Source organism: Siphateles boraxobius, unplaced genomic scaffold (assembly GCF_051911475.1).
Source record: "Siphateles boraxobius isolate OS27281-9 unplaced genomic scaffold, OSU_SipBor_1 20, whole genome shotgun sequence".
Classification (NCBI taxonomy): Eukaryota; Metazoa; Chordata; class Actinopteri; order Cypriniformes; family Leuciscidae; genus Siphateles; species Siphateles boraxobius.
This window is the reverse complement of record NW_027508811.1, coordinates 19,995,233-20,010,774: the sequence shown is the minus strand read 5'-3', so window position 1 is coordinate 20,010,774 and position 15,542 is coordinate 19,995,233. Positions and strand designations below refer to the sequence as shown.

Sequence of the window (15,542 nt, the reverse complement as noted above, 5' to 3'; positions counted from 1 at the left end):
CGATCAGTCCTGAGAGAAAAACAACCCGTTTTGTCCCGGCGATCAGTCCTGAAAGCAGTCCTGACAGGAAAACTTTTTGTCCGACTCCACCGAACAGTCCTGAGCCGAGTCTTGACAGTGTATTTCTTTATGGTAAGACTATCTACATTATTTTGTATTTAAACTCAAATTGAGTCATAGCATTAAGATTTTCGAGTTATATTTCTACACAGCTGGGTCCGGTAGAAGCCCTGACACCGTGACTGGTTGGAATACACCTCAGCGCATCGCATGGGACCAGAGTTCTTGGACAAGCGAGCACGCTGAGTTGACAACCACAAACGCTGGTCAATCGCCGTATCCTTTTCTCTCACCGCCGGAAGAAGAGCCAGCTGCGCATCACCCGACTGATGAACCACTTAACGATAGTTCTCTGAGCCCTAGGCTCATTAATGCAATAGAGACATTAGTGGATGAGCTTCGTGACACACAGGTTGATAGAAATAACCAATACATCGAACTACGCGATGTACAAGATGCTATAATCACCAAATTGAATGCACTGCACAGTGAGAGACCAAACGAAACGCGTAGCAGATTAGACGCATTGCGCAGTGAGCTTCGGGCCTCTCAGCTCGAGACACATAGTCGACTTGACACACAGGATCGCTTTATTCAAAATTTGGCCGATGAAATAATCAGACGTAACCAAAGTATGCAGGCAGCCATCTGTCAGGATTTTGATAGAATCGGTCGCATGTGCGCCGAAAACCACCGTGAGCATATGCTTTCGATCCATCATCTCATTCTCACCATCCTATATGAAACAGCGGAGTAATCCTTGTACCCCATTAAACTTTCACGGTTGTAGTCATTTTCTTTAGCTATCATCTAGTATACTCTATGATTTTGTAATACTTCATTTGCGGAGTAATCCTTGTACCCCATTAAACTTTTACGGTTGTAGTCATTTTCTATAGCTACCATCTAGTATACTCTATGATTTTGTAATATTTCATTTGTACTTTTTACATGTACTCTATGATTTTATGCATGCTTTGATTTTTGTTTATACTCTATGTTTTTCATGTATGCTTTGATTTTGTAATATTTCATCTATGGTTTTTACATATACTCTGTGATTTTTATATTTCATGTTTTGGTCTGAAATCTAAAAAATGGATGGTTCAAAATGCTTTTGTGCAGGCGCTTGTCAACCAGGCCAATGTCCCGCAGAACTGTCACCGGACGAGATTGAAATGCTAAGTATGCTGCCTGACGAGCTTTTAACGTATACAGATTCTTTAGACCAGTATTTGTTTAATCTAGAATCTTCACAACACTCGGCCGATTTGGATCTTTTTGAATTAGCCGTAAATCCAAATATGAATTTGTTCGATCATGTGCTAAGCGTAGACAATGATCCGGTTGTACAATACGGCGGTGATTTAAATAACCCACCCACACCATGTACCGACGATCCTGACCACGAGAACACAGAGCCTCCCGCTAATGATGCTTCACAACCATCCACATCCGCAGCAAGTAATGTTGATACTTCACCCGACGATCGATTAAGTCCTCCGGACATTGACGCGCTGATCCGTCAAGGTGGTTACGTTAACGGATATCACGTTATACCACGACCTCGTTTCAATAGTGTCTCGTTGAGAAGATCCATGAATCTGCGAGTGATTAACTCTCCAGATTTAGCCGTTTATCACACTTACTTGCACGACACGCTGAGCGAGATTGTTACCTTCGCTAGAGATATTGGTGGTAATGCCCCCATCATCAATATGACCGTGTCGGCTCCCAGTCTACAAACACCCATCAGCGCCATTTTAACACCTGGCAATAATTACAACGCCGATTTGCTTTATGATCAAATTGAAAAAGTCCTCCAGAGCGAAGACCGGTTATTATCGGACACTGCCGTAGAAGTAGACGCGTCAGTTGTTTTCGCCAGACAAGGTGGGGGTGGTCAGCGTCGTAAACTTACAGATCTTGCTGTTCATGAGGTGATTAAAAGAAAAAAAACGAGTTTATTTTGCCCCGTAAATATATCAAATAATTTGTGTTTCTCCATTTGTCTCGCCCGTTTTCTTAACCCTCAACACCCCGAGAGCGAGTTAGAAAAACTGGCTGCCGCTATCCAAAACAGCGCGGGCTTCTCAATCCAAGATCCAATCGCTTTTAGCGACATAGCATCGTTTGAACGCGCGCTAGACATTAAAATTGTGGTATTTCACAGATCTAATGCCTCGGTCTTAGAAACGTACAAAAATAACGATTACCCCCACCCCAAAACGGTGTTCCTCTATCTGGACAACGACCATTACTACATGATTTTGAAATTGACCGCGTTCATCGGTTCGCCATTTGTGTGTGAATTTTGCTATAAAAGTTACACATGTCGCAGAGACCATCGCTGTAAGCATGTTTGCAACATATGTTTCGACGCAGAATGTTACAGATTCCCTAAACAAACCATCCACTGTTCTGACTGTTTTCGGTACTGTAAATCGCGCTATTGCTTTGAAATGCATAAAAAAAATTCACCTCCCGGTCATGAAAATATGGCCTGTGATGTTATAAAATACTGCAAACTATGTAACAGACGTTACACGGTTAAACCGGGGGCAAAGAAAAACCAACACATATGCGCCCCGGACAAATGCGTCCACTGCCACGAAATTTTGTCGGATGGCGGGTCGCACCAATGCTTCATTCAGCCCCTAGCACCTAAGGAATTTTGCGAGAAATACATCTTCTACGATTTTGAAACGCGTTATGAAAACGGCAAGCACGTGGCAAATTTTGTTTGTGCGATCACGTTCCAAGGAAAGAAATTTGTCGCTCGGGGTACTCAATGTATTGCTAAGCTAATCAAGCGCTTCAGACAACCTCGATATGAAGGCTACTGCTTCATAGCTCATTACGCCTCCAGATTTGACTCTTTTCTAATCCTGGAGTATTTCTGCAAGGCCGGGTTGACGCTCGATCTCATCATGCAAGGGTGCAAAATAATGTACATGTATGACGAATCGTTTGATCAACGATATATCGATAGTTATTCATTTTTTCCTTTCGCTCTTGCGAAAATGCCTGCGGCGTTAGACTTAACGACGACAGAAAAAGGCTACTTTCCCCATCTGTTCAACAGGGTCGAAAATGAGAAGTATTTCGGACCGTACCCGGACAAAAAGTTTTACAACTACGATAATATGTCGGACAAAGCTCAGCAAAAGTTCGATGAGTGGTACACCACAGTTGAGGGCAAGTGGTTTGACTTCAAGAAAGAACTGTACGAGTACGGCGTTAACGACGTGGTCTTATTACGTGAAGGATGTATGAAATATCGGAAGTCGTTCATCGAATGCGCAAAATTAGACCCTTTTTCCTTCGTGACCATAGCAAGTTGCGCTATGGGAGTCTTCAAAACACAATATCTCCAGAAAAATACGCTGGCTCTCACGCATAACAAAGCGTACGTGCAACAGAGCAAGACCTATTCGAGCGGTTCAATTGAATGGCTCGAGTTTGTCAAAAAGACACGAAACGTTGACGTACACCACGCTGTAAACCACGGCGAAGTATCCTTCGGCAAGTACTTTTTAGACGGTTACTACGAACAGGGCGGGGTTAGATACGGCTTAGAATACGCTGGTTGTATCCACCATGGACACTGCTGTCGCTTTGAACCTCATCAGACGCACCCCTTGTCAGGAGTACCCTATGGAGTTCTCAGGAGACAGTTTGACGATAAAGTCGAAATTCTGCAGAACGCGTACGGTTTGCAAATCGAGGTTCTTTGGGAATGCGAATGGTGCAACATGAAAAAGACCGACCACTCTGTGATAGAATTTATGAGCGAATACTCTCCCCCAGAGAGACTGAAGCCGCGAGACGCTCTCTTCGGTGGGCGCACTAACGCTTATAAACTCTATCACAAGGTGACCGATGGTGAGAAAATAAAGTACCTCGATTTCACCAGTCTCTACCCCTTTTGCCAGGCTACGAAAACCTATCCGATTGAACATCCACAAATCATTTTCAAAGATTTTGAACCCATTGAAAATTATTACGGACTTATCAAAGCGACCGTGCTCCCTCCCCGCAAATTACTGCACCCAGTTCTCCCTTACAGATGCGGAGGAAAACTCATGTTCCCATTATGTAGAACCTGCGCTCATGAGGAAAACCAGACCACGAGCTGCAGTCACGCGGATCAGAAAAGATCTCTCTCGGGGACCTGGGTTAGCATCGAGCTTTTAAAAGCCGTCGAGAAGGGTTATGCGGTGGTCAAGATAGACGAGGTTTGGCATTTTCCACAACGGTCAGACACGTTGTTTGCCGGTTACGTGAAAGCGTTTTTGCGTTTGAAACAACAAGCGTCCGGGTACCCATCGAACGTCGTCACGGACGCCGAGAAAGAGACTTACATTCGCGAGTATTTTGAAAAAGAGGGGATTCAACTCGACCCTGAAAAGATCAAGTACAACGCCGCCCAGAGGGCAATCACGAAGCTAATTCTGAATTCGCTTTGGGGAAGGTTCTCGTTAAGAGAGAACTTACCTCAAACGATCCTGGTGAACGACCCCGAAGATTTCACCAGAATCGTTTTTGGCAATACCGACACGCTGACGTATTTCACATTCGTCTCAGACGACGTAGCTCTCGTCCAGCATAAACCCGCCAAAGACGATGTCTGCAAGACACGCGACGTTAACGTGTTTATAGGGGCGTTTACAACGGCGCATGCCAGACTGGAATTGTACGAATTGATGGACAGACTCGGCGACCGACTTTTGTACTCCGATACAGATTCAGTCGTCTTTGTGTCTAGGGACGGAGACTGGGAGCCGGCTCTAGGGGATCATTTGGGAGAGCTGACGAGCGAGCTAGACGACGGCGACTTCATAACGTGTTTTTGCTCTAGCGGGCCTAAATCTTACGGGTACAAGACGGCCGAAGGTAAAGTGTGCATGAAAGCTAAGGGGATCACGTTGAATGCCAAGAATTCCCGAGCCATCTGTCTGGAATCACTGATTGGTCTGGTTGACGGGTATGTGCTGTCGCATGACAGTACCAGATACATCCTGGCTCACACGGAAAACATAGTGAGGAATAAAAAGACTCTCACATTGCACAACAAATCAGTCGTTAAAAAGTTTAAGGTGGTGTATAATAAACGCAGGCTTTTGCCCGATTTCACCACAGTTCCTTATGGCTACTGATCAGATGATGCACAGAGGATCGCTGGATGTTTCCGATTTTGATTTCAGACTTCAACATCCATTTAGTTGTGTTATAAGCGGACCGTCCAATTCTGGAAAGTCTTATTTTGTTAAACTTTTGTTGGAGAAAGGTTTGAATATAATTTCAAAGAAAATTGAAAACATTGTATGGTTGTATGATTGCTGGCAACCTTTGTACGATGATGTACTGAAATTTTATAACATTAAATTTGTACAAGGAATACCCGAGAGTCTGAATGATGATGATTTACTACCCGTTCATAAAGCAAATCTTCTCATCGTGGATGATTTGATGCAGCAAGCTAGCACCAGCCTGGAACTCCAGCGCGTTTTTACGCAGTACGTCCATCATAGAAACGTCAGTGTCTTCTATATAGTGCAAAATTTATTTGTGCAGGGCAAGTCCAGCCGAACCATCAGCTTAAACGCCAATTACATGATTCTGTTTAAAAATCCTCGGGACGTCAATCAAGTAGCGCTGCTAGCACGTCAGATGTACCCGGGGAACACAAAATACTTTATGGAGTGTTATCAGGATGCGGTCAACCAACCTTTCGGCTACCTAATGATAGACTATAAAGCTAAAACTCCGGAACCGTACCGTCTCAGAACAGGATTGCTTTCAGACCGTCAAGTGGTTTATATTCCGAAAAAAAGAAGAAGAACGTGATATATCGTCATGTCAGCCAGACTTTGTAAACATCTGCCGGTGTTGAAACTGCTACATAAAGCATCTCCTAAACAACGACGTCTTATTTTACAATCGGCGTCCGACGAATTCATTTTAGCGTTGTGTGAAGTGGCGCTTAACATCCTCTACGGTACGATCCCGGTCACTCGACAACAGTACCAAAAACTGAAAAGGAGAAAAACGGAAATCAAATTTGTGGCCAATAAAAAAATTGGTCTAGCGGCCAAGAAACGAGTCTTCAACCAAAAGGGTGGGTTTCTTCTACCCCTCCTAAATATAGCTCTGCCATTTCTGTCGAACTTGATAGCCAACCGTTAGGATGGAGTACGCCGAGAAGATGTATTTAGTCCCGCACCATCAACTGGATAAGATCAAGAGTGAAAATGTTCGTGAGAGCATTCAACAAAGTGTGGAAAACGATTTGGATGATGCCATAAGAAACATTTTACACCGCGTCGATTTGAATCCGTACGAAAAAGCCAAGCTTTACTCAAATACCCTGACCAGGTTTTTGACCATCGTTAGACAAGGGGATCGTGAGAACCGTGTTTTAACGCTTTCGTCACCCAATACCGAGCCTATAGATGAACAACCAGCTGCTGCTACTGCTCCCGTTGTTGAAGACATTGATGATGGTGGGGTGAAAGTGGTGGATGAAGTTCTGAAGAATGTGCCTTCGAGAAGTGTGAAAAACACCAAATACATATTAGACAAGATGTCTAAAGCTAAAGGACTCTGCGCCTGGAACGAATCGGGCGAGTTTGTGTTTAGGGGTAAGCCCATACAGGGCTCACACATGCTTGATTTGTTAAAAAATGTGACGGCCCCGCAAAAGATTCACGATGACCGGAGACCTCTAGGATGGATGGAGTTTCTTCAGGCTTTTGCCGAATTAAACATCCCTTTTTCTACAGTGTCGAATCAGCAGGTCAGACGCACAATTAACTCTCTAAAGAGAAAACCCGACACACCTCGTGTTAGACCTCCTAAAAAAGCACAAAGATATTCACGACCCGAGTCCGAAGACGCTGTGTTTAAGTCACCGGCTATTAATCGAAGAGCATGGCTGGAATTTTAACGAATTGTATCTTATGATTAAATAAAAGACGACAAAAAATATAAATGGTTTTCAGCTTTTTTTTATTTTTATTTATAGGTCAAACATGTCTGCACACAGTGAACGCAGGATAACATTTTATCATTACAAACATACGGTTTTAATCTCTTCACAAAGAGGGAGACCGTTTTATCATTTTTGATATAATCATTGGTGTATAGTTTCATCACATGGTTATAGTCGTAACCTCTGGCTAAATGATATAGAAAAAACAGACAGTGTTGTCCGCAGGTATCCGATGAATAATCCTGGACGCGTCTGTCGGAATATAATACGTCAACGTCGTTGGCAGATAGAAAGTTATTAATGCTGATCGGGAAGCGGGGGCTGTCGGGTGGATTGCCGAAGCTGTCGAAAAAACAAGCCGCCCCCTCTTGGGGTAGATAAATGGCGATCCAATGCTGGCCTGGGAGCCTGGCAGGGTCAGTGTTAATGATACCCATCGACGGTAAGATCCTCAAGGGTTTTTTGGGTAGTTGATCGCTCGGTAGAACGCCGAGAAAATGAGTCCTGCAAGTGATTTTATCCATGATGGCGGTAAGTTGTAGGGTGTTCATCTCTCAATAGTAGTCGATCAGTACCTGTCTGCGGTTAGACACTTCAAGGATGCTGTCGAAAACGGAGTAAATTATCAAATTAATGGTATTGGGCAATGGTTGTCTGAAACGCGCCTCGACTCTGATATTCCCGGACTTGATGAGCGATACGTGCTGACCGCACTCTTCATCCGGGGTGAGGTTAAATGCGTAAAGTGTGTATCCGTTCAGGAAATCATTCCTGCCGATACAGAGCGGCTGATCTTTAAGGTGTCTCCCTGTCGTCATAGCCAGCTGATAAAATTCGCGTACGGCCAAACCGTCTTCGAAATTAGGCTGTAGAGGCTTCGAGGGGTATTGTTGCCCATCTACGTAGACGGCTAGGAATTCCAGATCGTAATGTTTGAACGCAAATGGATTTTTAGTGTAGGAGCCGGTGAATGCGTCGTTGTCGACCATAGCTATGACGATAGACTTTGGCAACCTTCCTAAAAATAGATTTTCTTGATTCGTAACACGAGAGCCGGCGGGTATGGAGAAGGATTTTAGACAGACCCTATCGACGGGGTACTTGGCCGTTGTCGAGAGAAGCGTCTGGGCGTGAGCCAGTCTCACCGACGGTGATACAGAAACTTTCTTGACAAATAGGGACGCCGCCGTTATATGTAATTTGTAAGCTACGTCGTCGGACCTCATCAGACAGAATTCATCTTTTGCTCGAATAAAGCGTATCTTGATGTCAATTCCATTGATCATCAGTTTCCCCTGGAAGAATATATCGCTGTGTATGGGGGCAAGTAGCTCCACCTCCTTGCTTTCGGCGGTGTAACCCGATCTCTTTGTCAACCCCGCGTTACGACCAGCAGGGTCGTTCACATCCATGTAACCGGCCGTGTCTTTATGAAACAGCCCGGCGGCGAAAGTAGATTCCAGCGTATCTTTACCGTAGTTGATCAGACTTTCCAGAATGCAGCGATACGGGTAAGTACTCGAGCTTTGAGATATTAGGCGATCGCCCAGCGTCACATCGACTTGGGAAAACATTGTTGCAGCCGGATAATTAATCAGCGCGACCTTAGCAGGGTCCGCGATTTCTTCACCATTCGGCTTCGTGATTTTCGCCCGTAGATAGAGCATCGTGTTATTGAGATCCATGTAATCATCGCCGTTGCCGGCGATAAAAAACTCAATCGGAGCTGAGTCGGAAATGGCTGATAATGGGGTTATTTCTAAATAACTGCTTTTCTCAATCATGGTCTGCGTCAGCGGGACCGTAAATAAGTCCAACTCGGACTTGATGCATTCTCCTGACATCTGATGCAGTAACGCCATGTTAGAATATGGTTTTCACGGTTCTCTTGACCGACGCGTTTCGACTAACAGACTTCTTACGCTTTCTACGTACGAGTGAGCGCTTGTTTGATGCGCTCGTTGTTTTCTTCTTCTTCTTCGCTACCCATTGACCCCGCCTCCTCACACCGGGTGGTTTAGTCATTCTCTTACGGGCCATGACCATCAGACCGGATCCCTCTTGAGCTTTAGCATTATGCGAACGCGTCAATACGTTAGAGACGACGTCGGATACTATATTTTTAGCGGCTGACTTTAGGTGGGGTTTTGCGATGCTAAATCCTCTTTTTAACAGGGGTACTGCCATCCTGAACAGACCTCTGAAAAGACCCCCTAACCCCGCACCGTACATAACCCCTCCCCCGGCATAGCCTGGTAAACCCCCACCCGCCTGATTTTGGTAGTAGCTGACATAGTCCGCGGTGTCTCCGGGTCTATAATAAACCATTTTTTGGTTTAAAGTGTAGTTTTACGATGACTTTCCCGTAAGAAAATGGTACTTCGTGGTTTTGATCGTCCTTCAACTCTATGGTGATGTCGGTGATGTGATCCTTGCTGATCGATGCGTAGTGAGGGGTGTCGTATCTAGCAATGACCGTGTCGTTGCCTTTTCCCGATATATGTACGCATCTCAAAAGGGGTACGTGAGAATCGCCGACCGCTTGAAATTTGATAATATCTGTGTAAACGTACAATGTGTAGAACCCTGCGTTGATGTCGGATTGATGAGGAGCGTACGTGATGACGTTCTTGGAAAAATCAGGTTCATTATGATAGTTTAAACCTCCGAGAGGTTTTAGTGTCATTCCTAAAATAGTGGCGAGTCTCCCTTTGAAGCTGAGTGAAACGTTGGGTTTCGCGTCCAGAAACACTTTGTTTTTTAATTCATCGTGATGCAATACGGCCGTTGGTGCGATAAGTTGATTTATAGCACGGAGGATCGCGCGAATGTTTGCGTAGTACCCACCGCTTATGTATAATTTCGTAATTATAGAAAAACGAATATCTGCCTCTTTGGAGGGATTGCTATCCGGGGGTTCCGGGGCCGTATGGAGGATGAAATGACCATCCTCGTCATTAAAGCTATACCAGCTTCTAGGATATTCGATTTCGGCGAGCCCCACCTCCCATCGTCCTTCCAAGTTTATAGCTTTTGTTAGCCTGGTTGTATAGCTGGATATGCGATTTTGAGGATAAACCGCAGACGATGCGTTGCATGGTAACGTGATGTAGAACCCGTGGTCGTCCATGACGGTCCTCCGCTCGTATGATCTCATCCGTTAACGTCGCCGTGTTTTAAGGGGATTGCAAGTCCACCAGAGTTTTTTTATCTATATAACTGTTAAATTTTGAAGGCCATCCTAACCATTTCACTAAAACAAGCGTAGATTTCCCTTGTTTTTTCTGACCTAAAATCTTTTCCACCTTAAAAGATTTGTTTTTACTCACATTTATTTTCTGTAGCTCTTTTTCATAAAAAACCCCGTCGATGACTTCACCGTCATAATCCGTGAGTCTGTAGACGGGAGGTTGGCGCGGAATACGCGAGGATACGGTAAAAAATTCTTCCGTGTAGTTCTGCTCGTAACCTTTGGCGAACGGACCTCTCACTTTAGAAATCCTGACGACGTCTCCGACTTTAAAATTAAATACGGGTTTCTCGGTCTTCTTTACATCGTCGTACAAGTTTTGAAACACTTGACCCTCATTGTCTTTGCTGACGTCGACGGGTCTCATTTTGATACTTCGGTGATAACTGGTGTTGTACCCCTGCATAATGTCCTGTAAAACATCTATGTATCGTCGGGAATTTGTGGCCGTTAAAAATCTCCACATACGACTTTTTAAGGTTCTATTAAATCGCTCCACGACGCTGGCTTTCAAATCGGTAGCGGTAGCGAAATGATTAATGTTGTGCTTTTTCATGACATCTTGAAATTGTTTGTTAAAAAATTCCTTCCCCTGATCCGTCTGTAATTTCTGCGGCACACGCCCCTCTTCGAGTATAGACTTGAACGCTCTAGTGACCTCAGCTCCGCTCTTATTCTTCAACACACGAGACCAGGCATACTTTGAGAATACATCTATACAAGTTAAGAGAAATTTATTACCGTCATTCTGATCAGAAAATTGGGTCATGTCGACTAGATCGGCCTGGAACTGCGTATCGACCCCGTACACCACCACTCTATTTCGTTTGTATTTTATAGGCGCTGTTTTGTGTAATGTGTAAGCGTCCTCGCCAGCCAGCCATTCTGAAACCTGTTTATCGCTTAGACGGACCCCGGTATCTTTAAAGACGGCGTCTTTTAATCGTTTTTTACCCCCTAAAGAGCCGGGGTTGGAGGGTGTATAATAAGCCTTTTTCATGAGCTCCGACATGCTACCGTTTCAACAGTTGCAAAAAGAATGACACGTACAAGCGGCTTTAATCAATCTTTTATTAAAAATGTTGTAGGATATGATACAAGTCAAATGGTTATAATAGAAGATAGTAAACATGCATATTATAAATCAGACACTGAGTAAAATGGTTATAATAGAAGATAGTAAACATGCATATTATAAATCAGACGCCAAGTACATTGAATATAACGATATTAATAGAACAGAAAAAAATCTAAGTAAATTGAATATAATGATCTTAGTACAAAAAACTAAGTAAAATAACTACATAGTAAAGAATGGATATAATGAGGTTACATAATATTATGCTGAATCCAGCCAAAAGAGAAAGTCACGGCAGGCCATCATGTTACGATCTAGGATGTAATCAACATACATTACAACAATTTTGTCGACGTTTTTAATCACGTCCACAATTTTGACCACGTCATCATCATCATCAGAGTCATATTGTTTTGAATTCTTGACCAGTTCGGTACACACATCCGCCACATAAGTACAAGTACATAACACATCGTTGACCCGAAGCGGGCGTTGTGATTCACACATCATATCTAGAACCTGTTTTATCATATCACCGGGCGGATCGTTACCGTTAACACATTTGTCCGTCAAATCATCCCATGAATTAGACAGTCCTCTTATATGAACCATTTGTTTCTTGAGATTTGCCTCACGCACAGTGTCATAACACGGAGTATCGGGGTGGGATGCGTCCATAATAATCTTGCTCATTAGATCGGTCATCTGGATTCTGTAATGGTCTTTAAACATGAATTCCATACAGCACTTTAGGCTACAGGCTGCACCCATGCTGGACTCGGCCTGGTCACTCGCCATTCACGATTGGAAGACCTTGCCAGAGATCAACGACGTCGTTGATGATTTCCTTGCAGGGCTTGTCCAGAAGTCTCACCCTGATTTCTTCTAGCTTAGCGGTGATGAATGGTTCGTCTTTTAATTCGTGTAGAATACTCCCGACTGTTCCTTGAATTCGGTGGGGTTGAGATTTTAACCCACACCGGTTCAGGAGGACACTGATGATGGAATGAAAATAGGGTTTAAACAGCTTGCCTGAAAGTTCGTCAAAGTGTGTGTCGAAGTAGTAGTTGGGAGGGTCAAACAGACAGGAATGCTGCAGCTGGCTGGGATGATCAATCTCACAGCCCTCGCAGTCGGCCTTCAGCTTGTCAGCGATGAGATGCTGCAACAAAACCACGGTCGCGGCTTTTATGATTTTGAATCCAATGTCGCTGAAACATCCGTCTGTAGCGTCCAAACCGGGTTTAGCAAGAGACACAATGCTGATGATTTTAGGTGTGTCGCTCGATTCCAAGTCTTTGCGGGGATTGATGAGGTAAGTCGGGTTGTGAGTTTCAAGGTTTTCGCTGGATGGTGATGAAGGTTTGCTGCAACCGCAGTCGCACTCGATGTACGAATCCCAGTCTAAGCGGCGTTTGATAGTTTTAGTCGGAGGCCAGTCGTTTTCGAGGTCCGATGGTTCACTCGGAGCCCAATCGTTTTCAAAGCACGGTGCTAAGGCTATGCGACGTCTGGTAGTTTTGGCCGGGGCCCAGTCTTTGTGGTGGTGGTCCGATGGTCCGCAGTCGTCGGTCAGAATATGAGGGGTTGCGTTGTCGTCGGGTGGGTCGAGAATGCTGCCGAAAGAGATGCCGCAGCTGCACACATGCACCGGTTCTGAAGCGCCTTCTTCAGCCATGGTTTATAAATGATGGTTGGGAGGGTCCGATCGCCGGAATTTATGAGCGCTGTAGTAGAGGTGGGCGTGGACCATGGTTTAAAAAAAAACGACGCTTGGGAGGGTCTGACAGGCGTGCTTTCGCATGGCTGTAGCGAATGGGGGCGGACGGCTTGGTGAATGAACTGCTGCGCACGCATCTCTCAGGTTGGAACAGCTGCACTTTGATTTTGTTGTACCCGTCATGCATGTCGGCCCATTTGAACAATTTGTTGATGGTTGAAAAAACATTACTCATTATATTCAGATCGCCCCACTTGAACAAAAATTGCATTTCATACAGATTGTGATGCTCATTAGGCAGGATAACTCCAGACTGAGTGCTGCTGAGCTTTGTCTTGTCTTTACAGCAGAATATGTAGACAGAATCATTAGGCTCCTTATTAGTATGGTCACCTACCACACGGTAGCGGACATTCGGAGTTACTCCATCCCACTCTGCAGTGTACAAAGGCTCTTCGCCGGCGTCATTCAGATCCTTCCAGACAAATTTGTAAAATAGAGACCAGTCTTTTTCAGGAAATACAACACACGGGTCTTCCCCAGGCTGGAACTCTCCTGGACCGTCAACGGTGTAGAGCATAACAACTCGCGATGGTTTGTGAAATTTGTACCCAAATACACAGTTACTAGACATCATGAATTCACCTTCAGTCCATTCCGAAATTTCATGGAGAAAATTGGTTAAACGGATGTGGCCGAAAGGTTTTCTCGGAGCCATAGGCAGACTTTCCAAAATCTTGCTGCTCAACCCCGCCTCTGGGGTTTTGGGGGAGGATAAACTGTCCATGCTTGTGTAGCTCATGTTTCTCTTTCTAGTTTTTGTAGAACACGGCTGACCCATTTATACATGCTGCTGCTCAGGAATGCAGGGGCGGTGACCAAAACACCAACTTCAAACAATCAAAGTAACTGTCACCATCAAAGCCAATACATCTCAAACTAACTGTCACATCACTTTGTAACTGTAACATCAAAGCTTATGTTAATATCAAAGACCAATACCTCCCTTTTCTTGATCAAATGAACTTCAAACGACCAAACTAACTGTCACACATCCATCATTTTGACAGAAGCTGTAACCGCAAGGGGCGGAACTAGGTCAAAGGTAACCATCCATCATTTTGACAGAAGCTGTAACCGGAAAGGGCGGAACTAGGTCAAAGGTAACAGGAAGGGGCGGAACTAGGTCAAAGGTAACAGGAAGGGGAGGAACCGGAAGGGGCGGGACAAGGGGCGGGACAGGAAGGGGAGGAACCGGAAGGGGCGGGGGAAGATCAAAGGAAAGCCACGCCCACCTGTCAATCAATCATTTTGACAGTTGCTATATGGTATTAACTACTATCATCTTATTTTATCTTTTCTTCTCAGAGATAATTGAAGGTCCAAGGTCAAACAAAGTGGTGAGTGAGGAAAGGGATCTAAACATATGAACATATATTGTTTCTCATATAATCTCCAGTGGTCTTTTGAACTGGTGTTTAGTATTACTTAGCTAGACTTTTACAGTTTTTTTTACAACTTTTACAAAAAGTAATCAGCAGAAATGTGTTTAGTTAGACCCACCTCTGATGACCTTGAAAGTTGCATATAGTGCCAACCAATCAGATTAGAGCTCACCATTTCAGGTAGCTCTTGCCATGTTTATGTGTAATATACATTAGATGGTCTGTGAATAGCCTGTGGTGTTTCATCATCTATTTTAGGTTAAAAGCATTGTGAATTACCTATTCTCTCCAGCAGAAGGGGATATAGTAACACTTTCTGGCCACGAACTACTGCTCATCCTGTATTTGTCTGTAAAAGTGAACCATGTTTCTGAATCCTGTCTTATTTTCATGGGCCACGGCTTACATTAATTTAACAAGCATGTCTTTGCACTTTGTAATTCTTCCCAGTCCCAACCAAAAAAATACACAAACACACATAAAGTCCTTCTATTTATCACGTCTCTTGTAAAAAAGAAGTGTGCTTAATTCTACTGAATCTAGTGTATTTCAAATCTTGCTGTGACATACTACAGCACAAGTGAAGTGCTTGATTTTAATTTAATTTTAACTGTGTTATTCGATATTACATTTAAAATGAAAATATTTTAAATGTAACAAACGGCATCTTAATCATTACAAATTTCTGATTATAAATATATTTCAATAAATGATACAAGTTTCAATAGAAATTACATTAAAGTAAATTTTAGTTTACCATAAATGTTTGTCACTACATTCATAGATAGAAAAAAATAAATACTAAATTTTCATTGAATTGTGAATAACATGCAATCAAGTGTTTGGAAACATTACATTCAGTTCACACTTAAGCATATTTATCTTTTTTTTAAAATATGGTTAATACTTATTTTCACAAAGGGTCCTAAACCTGCCCTCACTAATACAAACATGCGTGAATGCAACTTGTCTGTTTTTTTCATAGACTTTTTATA

At 43.7% G+C, this 15,542-nt stretch overlaps 1 protein-coding gene across 6 annotated transcripts in view; it reads left to right on the top strand.

The window, feature by feature from the left end:
* Positions 1-15,542, top strand: part of dctn1b (dynactin 1b) — a 47,881-nt gene that overhangs the window by 14,295 nt on the left and 18,044 nt on the right. For 4 of the 6 annotated variants that reach the window (XM_077237337.1, XM_077237336.1, XM_077237335.1 and 1 more), the window contains exon 4: positions 14,471-14,502. In XM_077237337.1, the coding sequence (XP_077093452.1) occupies positions 14,471-14,502 (32 nt within the window). Of the gene's footprint in view, positions 1-14,470; positions 14,542-15,542 lie in introns of all 6 variants that reach the window. The other 2 variants (XM_077237338.1, XM_077237339.1) reach the window with 1 other exon arrangement.